The sequence below is a fragment of the Triticum urartu genome, chromosome 5 (genome assembly GCF_003073215.2).
Source record: "Triticum urartu cultivar G1812 chromosome 5, Tu2.1, whole genome shotgun sequence".
NCBI lineage: Eukaryota > Viridiplantae > Streptophyta > Magnoliopsida > Poales > Poaceae > Triticum > Triticum urartu.
In genome coordinates, this window is record NC_053026.1 from 346402470 (window position 1) to 346409952 (window position 7483).

General features: G+C 47.1%; 1 protein-coding gene across 1 annotated transcript; it reads left to right on the plus strand.

Annotated features, from left to right (window-relative positions):
• Positions 1-204: 204 nt before the first annotated feature.
• On the plus strand, positions 205-3450 carry LOC125508938 (probable plastid-lipid-associated protein 2, chloroplastic). Its single transcript, XM_048673753.1, has 3 exons — positions 205-735; positions 1873-2071; positions 2876-3450. Exons 1-3 carry the CDS (start codon positions 302-304, stop codon positions 3185-3187), a joined length of 945 nt encoding a protein of 314 aa, XP_048529710.1. The 5' UTR covers positions 205-301; the 3' UTR covers positions 3188-3450.
• Positions 3451-7483: the final 4033 nt, after the last annotated feature.

Genomic DNA, 7483 nt, shown 5'->3' on the forward strand with positions numbered 1-7483 from the left:
CGAGCATCCAGTCAAGCACCATCCCCAGTTCATTTCGCAATGTTCAGCTAAACCATTTTTTCAGGCCCACGTTTCTTCTCCCCGTCGGCACCCCGCGGCGCACTCTCAGGCGACCACGCGACCAACGCATCCCGCGCCAGTCCCGCCGCACGCACCTCGACGGCTCGACACGTCTCTCCTCTCTACAAGTACTCGCGGCGCCAAAATTAAAGGCATTAAAGTATTGCGCATCGCCGAGAGAAAAAAAAGGAGGACCGTCGCAGAGGAAGAGGAGCACGAGACCCGAGCCGAGCCTCGCGCCATGGCGGGAGTAGCAGCGTCCCTCAACGCCGTGTCCCTGTCCGCGCCGTCGCCCCAGGCCCCGGGGGCGACCGCCGCCCGCGGCCGCCTCCTCGTCCCGGCGGCGGCCCGGCGCTTCCCGTCGCTGCGGGCCGCGCGGCGCGTCGTCGCGGCGCGGGCGGCGCCCGTGGACGCCGACGACGAGTGGGGGAAGGAGCCGGCGGTGGGAGGGACGTCGGTGGCGGAGGCGCCCTCGGAGGCTGCCGCGGCCGCGGTCGAGGTGGCGGCGCTCAAGCAGAAGCTCAAGGCGGCGCTGTACGGGACGGAGCGCGGCCTACGCGCGTCCAGCGAGACGCGGGCGGAGGTGGTCGAGCTCATCACGCAGCTCGAGGCGCGCAACCCCACGCCGGCGCCCACCGAGGCGCTCACCCTCCTCAACGGCAAGTGGATCCTCGCGTAAGCCTTCTGCCACCCCTCGCTCCGTTCCTTGCTTCGTTTATTAATCTGCTCATTATGTGATTGTAATTTGCGTGGTGCGTAGTTCCATTCCTGCTGGTTTAGCTAGGGTCGGTGGAACTCATCCGATGGATTCTAAACCACATGGATCAAAGCTGATAAGTTCATATATAGAAAAAGGGGGAAATAATTTGGTGTGTTTTAGATTGTCTATGCCTGTCCTAATTGGAAATTTGGACACATAGTTTGCAAGTATACAGTCCACGCTATATTGCAATCGCACTTATTTACAAGTTTCTCTTGATTGCTTGAAAAAAAATAGTTATATGCAATTTTATGAATATTTTTTGTATTTTAGGGATGACATGTTAAGGATATGGCTGAGTTGATTAGTTGTCATGCTCAAATAACTGATGTGGCTGACTTCTATTTCCTTAGTATTGTGACAACAAAGAAATACAACCTCCGTTGTTTTAGAAATTTAGAGTTATTCAAGACAGACATCATAGTTCACATCGGTGATCTGTGGTGTGATATTTTTGGTAAATATTTTTTTCTAGAGAATAGGCAAATTGATGTGCAAGAATTTTCAAAAGCTAACAGGTGTAATTCGTTTGGTAAATATTCTATGTTTGCATGATGTGCTTGCCACATGCTCCTCTACGCTTTCAGATTATGTTTGTTTAAGTTATGTCAAAACTGGATGTGTAGTTTTGGCATTTTTTCTTGCTTATTTGTTCGGTAGGAGAACTATTGCTATATCTAATATTTTACTCTAGCACTTAAGGTAAACTAGCCTACAACCTTTTAAGTAATCAATTTGGAGTGCTAAACCTAGCCATGTGAAATCCCTGGAGCAGACTTTGCTATTAAACAAAAGTATGTGTAAGGGACTAATAAAACATAACATTCTGGTAGCTGTTGCTATCGTTTAGTTGAGGATATGCCAATCGGTTCTTTGTCATTTAACGTGCTCTCAACATCATTAAAACCACTTCTGCACGTATCTGAATGGGATGCATTTTTTTAGTATAACCGGGCGGGATGCTGAACTAGTCCATGGTAGCGAAACTCTTCTTATGTGGAATTACAGCTTCTTCGTTTAATTGTGGAGATTGATTGATTAGGTGACTGCAGGTACACATCATTTTCGCAATTGTTCCCACTGTTGGGGTCTGGAAGGCTACAAGCTCTTGTCAAGGTGGACGAAATATCACAGACTATTGATTCCGAGAACTTTGCGGTGCAGAACTGCATCAAGTTTTCAGGACCTTTGGCGTCAACTTCAGTGTCCACCAATGCCAAATTTGAAATTAGAAGCCCCAAACGTGTACAGGTGTGATTCTCCTCTCCCAACTGAGTAGTCATTTGGTATATATCTTAAAGCATTTTATCATGTCTATCTTGGCATTTCCTGAGTGGCAATGAAATTTTAGTAAAATTGATAACATTGACAGAATGAGCATCGTTTTTCAAGGTTTAGGCTCTCAAGTAACCTTTTATTTACAAAAATGGGCAGTTTTCAGGCATTTCTGTAGGTACTACATCATTATTGCATTTTCAGTTGCTACTCAGTCATTCTATCGACTAGTTCTGATGTACGCTTTACCAAAACATTATTCAATCTCAATGGTAAAAATAAGGGAGGAAACATAGAAATGGATTATTCATGGATTGTTTCTGAATCATGGGCAGCATAAGGGGAACAATTCATGGTGTTAAAGTGGCTGCTAAAGCCAGGAAACTCAGAGTGATAAGTGATAACACGTGTGTGGTTACTGGGGAAGCATGTTTGCCCTTTGCTTGCTAACTGATTACGTAGATTGCATTACTCAGTCCCTAGGTGCCAGTAGGGCTTTTGGACACTGTTAGATTCATTGTTAAGTTGTGAAATCCAGCGCAACTAGAACCCACCAATCTGCATGAAACACTCTTTGACAATGATGATTTAAACAGGACAATAAAGCTCGGGCATATGCAATATGTTCGCTTAAAATGTCCGTCTGGTAAGTTTTAATATTTTAAGTGTTTGCAGACGCACCTCTTCCCCCACCCAGCTACAGTATTTAATTATCACCACAAATATAGCCAGTTTTGCTAAATGCTTCAGCACAGCTGATGTAGTTCTCATTGTGTTCAGATCAAATTTGAAGAAGGCATCATCGGCACTCCGCAGCTGACCGATTCCATTGTACTGCCAGAGAAGTTTGAATTCTTTGGACAGAACATTGACCTGAGCCCGTTGAGCGGCATATTTACTTCGATCGAGAACGCGGCGTCCTCCGTCGCCAAGACCATCTCCGGTCAGCCCCCACTGAAGATACCTTTCAGGAGCGAGAGCGCTGGGTCCTGGCTGCTCACAACCTACCTTGATGCTGAGCTTAGAATCTCCAGAGGAGATGGCAGCAGCATCTTTGTGCTGTTCAAGGAAGGAAGCTCGCTGTCGATATAGGCCGAGCGTACCTATTCTCTGAGTAGAATTTGACATGGAGAAAGGGAATCCAATAGATAGTAGTTGTGCCTATGTTCTTACTTCCTGAATTGGTGTGTTTATAGTTCGTTCGTTGCAGTGTGTGGCTGTGATGTATATGTAGCTGAACTGCCATATGCCTTTTTTTTTTTCAAAACGAACTGCCATATGCCCTCCTTTGTAAGCCTGTGCACGTACTGTTTCAATAGACTGGAATACAAAGATACCTGAAGTTCTTGTACAAATGCTAAGGATGAAAAATGGCAGAAGCTTTTTTTCTCTTGGCAGTTGCCTCAAACCGTCGGCCTGATTCTGCATTTGTGCAGTGCGAAGCTCATTGCTACGTATTCGGACATTTTGTTTGCGTGACGGGTCGCAAGTCTCCCTTCGCTGTTAGTAGTACATATGGTAGAAACTAGGGTTCTACCCGGTTTAAGGCGTAGCCTGTAAGGAAAGGAGGGAGGAGGAGATTGCGTGGCGGCCGGCGGCTGGGCGCCGTCCTTGCGGCTGGTGCAACAGCGGCGGACGCAAGAGGCGGCTAGGGTTTAGGTTTCCCGGCTCCCTAAGGAAAGCCGAACAAATATTAATTGCTTCTTACTTGATTAGATTGATACATCTCCGCTCCTTATATAGAGAGGTTTACTTGATTCCTAAACAAACAATCCTAATACGATAAAATAATTGGACTAAGCCCCTAATAATGATTAAGATATTTGGGCCATAACCCATTTGGCTAAGCCCCTAATATGCTGGTCATAACAACATAATTTATTTGTTCTTGTAAAAAAACTTAAACATGGTTGCTGGTATTCGTCCCTGTTCTTTGCTCCTGCCGTGCTGCACACCTGCAGTGCAGACGCAACGGTGCCCTCCCCTCGGAACGCCCGTGCCCCCATGACCCCGTGATCTCTGCGCCACCTTCACAAAAGCATCCTCAAAATTCAAAATAGCAAGCCCCTAGCAGCTGCAAAACCTCACCCAACCAGAGTGCTTTCACCTGCATACTTCCCTCCCTACAGAATCCCAGCTTGTGTGATCTCTTTGCCACCTTCACACGCCATACTCGAAATAGCAAGCACCTCACACCTGCGAAACCTCACCTGGCTAGCGTGCCATCCCCTGCAAGCTTCCTTCCCCACTGTGCAGGCTAGAGCTGCGTCTTGTACTGTCGTTGGTGTCGCCTTCAAGCATGGAATTATGGAAAGCAGCGCTAGCTACTATCTGGACGCTGGACTGGCGCTTCTTGAGAGCGGGCAGATGGGTTGAGTGAAGGCGGTGGACGGTGAAACGACAGGCCTCTGCAGTCTGCAGAGGAACTGAACCGGTCTGGACGTGGCCGTTGTTTCTTTTTGACTGATTCGAGCGTCCTCTTCCGTGTAAAAGATCATCACGGTGCTGCTTCAAATAAGCCGTCTTGGTCCTTGCACGAGTCTGCAAAGCTTTCTCGCAACAAAGCAAGTTTTCTAGGACAGCAATAGTACGATTTTTGCAACGACTACGGCCGGATCCACAGTGGAAATAAGAGGCACATAACGCCGTGGAGGTTATTTCTCAAGGCAGAATTAACAATACAGTTGAGCTGAGCACGTACGTGGCCTTCTGGTACATATCGTGAAAAAACAATGGCCGCAGCCTCCCATGATCCTAAGAACACAGCACTTTCTCTTTAAGAAAAACAGCATTTTGTACAGATGGAGAGATTCCTTGGCTTGTTGTACGCAGCCGCTCTATGCGGCAAAATTTCGTGTTTTGATCCTTTTGACGTATAAAATCAGGATCTGATCTCGGTATCAAAAAATTTCGACATTTGACCCTTTTGACTACCGCCGGAGGCCCCAGCGGTAGCGGTCTACAGGCTACCGCCGCCCCTCCTGACGGTAGGTTCCGTTGACAGCCGTCTGGCCGTTAACGGGTGCTGACGTGGCAAAGGGGACCTACCGCCGCCAGGCTTGGCAGTAGGCTCCAACACCCTGCCGCCCAGGTCTCTGGCGGTAGGGTCCTGGAGGATAAGGTTTGTGGGGCCCACTCACCACCCACCCACTCCACTCATCTTCTTCCCCGAGCTCTCACTCTCTCTCCCTCTTCTCCCCCACCCAAGCATCCACTAGATCCCCTCCATTGCTTGAGATTTGTCTCGTGGATCGAGGGCATTTGCATCACCCAAGGTACCTCCCACATCCCCCCTTCATTTGGTTGGTTCAAATCATCTACTTTTGTTGGAATCAACTAGTTTTGCAACCCCCCTAGTTCTTCCTCTAGTTTAGAATTTATGATGCATTTATGGTTGACCTAAGTAATTTGTGTCACTCCTTGTTGTGGCAAGCTAGCTTAAGTGTTAGGGTTAGGGGTTTAGTTAGGTTAGGGTTAGGGGTTTAGTTAAGTTAGGGTCAGGGTTAGGGTTAGGGTTAGTGCTATGATTAAGGTATACTAGTTGTTAGATTCAAATCTTATATTTTAGATACTTCATTCATATGAAATGGCCGGTCCATGGATGACTCAATTTTGTTGCATTGTTTTTAGATGGATAAACTACTGAATGTGCATTATTTGGACAAGGCGGCTTTCATGGATGGAAAAGCCGACGAAGGGGAGGAGGCCATGGTTTTTGACACAAGCCCGAGCTATCATGATATTGTCGTGAAAGTGAGAAGCGTCCTCAATTGGATTAACCCAAGTGATGGTGTGAAGCTTATTGGGCGGTATGATGTGGGAGTGGGAGTAAAATCCTGATTAAAGAGTATGTCCATCACCTCTCAATTGCATTGGGATGTGTATAAGGAGAAAGTTGAGGGATCACAAGACAAGTCGCTTGAGTTATTTGCCACAAGACAAGTAAAGGTTGAAGTTCCTCGGCCACTACTCGACTTGAACCGGAATGTGTCCTTCCCAATACATGATGCTGTCGTGGTGTATGACCACAATGCGGCTAGCCAACCACCAAGTAGCCAACCAAATGAAGAGGACATCAATGGTAGAGCCATAGTTCTTCTAGGTGATGGTCATGTTGGAGATGAGGCCTTTGCTCATGTTGATGAACATGCAAATGTTCATGTTGATGAAGATGCCATTGCTCATGTTGATGGAGATGCTATTGCTCAAGATGATGTGTATGCAGAACAAGAAGAGATTCATTACAAGGCAAGGTGTGGATGGCCAAGGAAAATGCTATAAGGATGTTGCATGGTGATTATGTCGCCGCGTACAATATTCTTCAAAGAATGTTGGGATCCATTGCTCATCGGAACCCGGGCATGTGCCATAGGGTTGAGTCAATCGAGGGAGTGTTTCATCGAGCTTTTTGGAGCTTTGGGCAATGCATCGATGCATTTAGGCATTGCCGTCCCGTCTTGTCAATTGATGGCACGTTCTTGACCGGAAAGTACAAGGGCACGTTGATGGTAGCAATGGCTCACTCGTCCAATGACAATATGTTGCCGGTGGCATTTGTGCTGGTGCCTTCCAAGCATGATGATAATTGGGAGTGGTTTATGGATCATGTGAGGACGAAGGTGATTGGCCCCAAAAGAGAGGTGTGCATCATATCGGATCGCCATCATGGGATTCTCAAAGCAATAGAAGTTGACATTCCAGGCTATCCAAAGCTCCAACACCGTTGGTGCATGATGCATTTCGTGGCAAACTTTTACCGTGCATGCAAGAGTAAGGAGTTCTGCAAAGATCTTACCCATGTTTGTGTGGCATTCAACACCGACACATTCCAAAGCCGCTATGATAAATTATTCAAGGCGTTGGAGAAGAACAAAGGAGGGAGAGAATTCTTGACAAGGCATTTTCCGGGGAAGCATAAGTGGTCACGTGCTTACGACGAAGGAGGTCTCCGATACGGAGACATGACAAGTAACATGGTGGAATGCTTCAACAATATGCTCAAGGGTGTTCGTTCCTTTCCGGTCACTACAATAGTGAAATATACCTTCTTCAAGCTCAACGAGTATTCTCTGAGGCATTCCGAAGTGACGGCCAAATGGATAGGTGAGAAAATGGAATTTCCCTTCAAAGTTGAGGATTGGTTGAAGCATCAAGCGAGCAAGTCTTGGTGTCAACAAATCATTAGTTTCAATGAAAAAGAACAAATCTACCAAGTCGATGAGTCGGATGGCACAACAAGGGATGACATGACGTACGGTGGAGTAGCGTATGAGGTGCGCCTCAAGACCCGGTGGTGTCAGTGCGAGAGACCTCACAAGTATCATTGGCCTTGCTCGCATGTGATGACCATCGCAAGGTTCAGAAACTTGAACGTATCCGATGGTACCA

Bases quoted from the DNA above. Each gene is read 5' to 3' on its own strand.
- LOC125508938 (XM_048673753.1), top strand. From the start codon at position 302: ATGGCGGGAGTAGCAGCGTCCCTCAACGCCGTGTCCCTGTCCGCGCCG. The intron at 736-1,872 runs GTAAGCCTTCTG...AGGTGACTGCAG, and splicing joins AACGGCAAGTGGATCCTCGC to GTACACATCATTTTCGCAAT. The intron at 2,072-2,875 runs GTGTGATTCTCC...CATTGTGTTCAG, and splicing joins GAAGCCCCAAACGTGTACAG to ATCAAATTTGAAGAAGGCAT.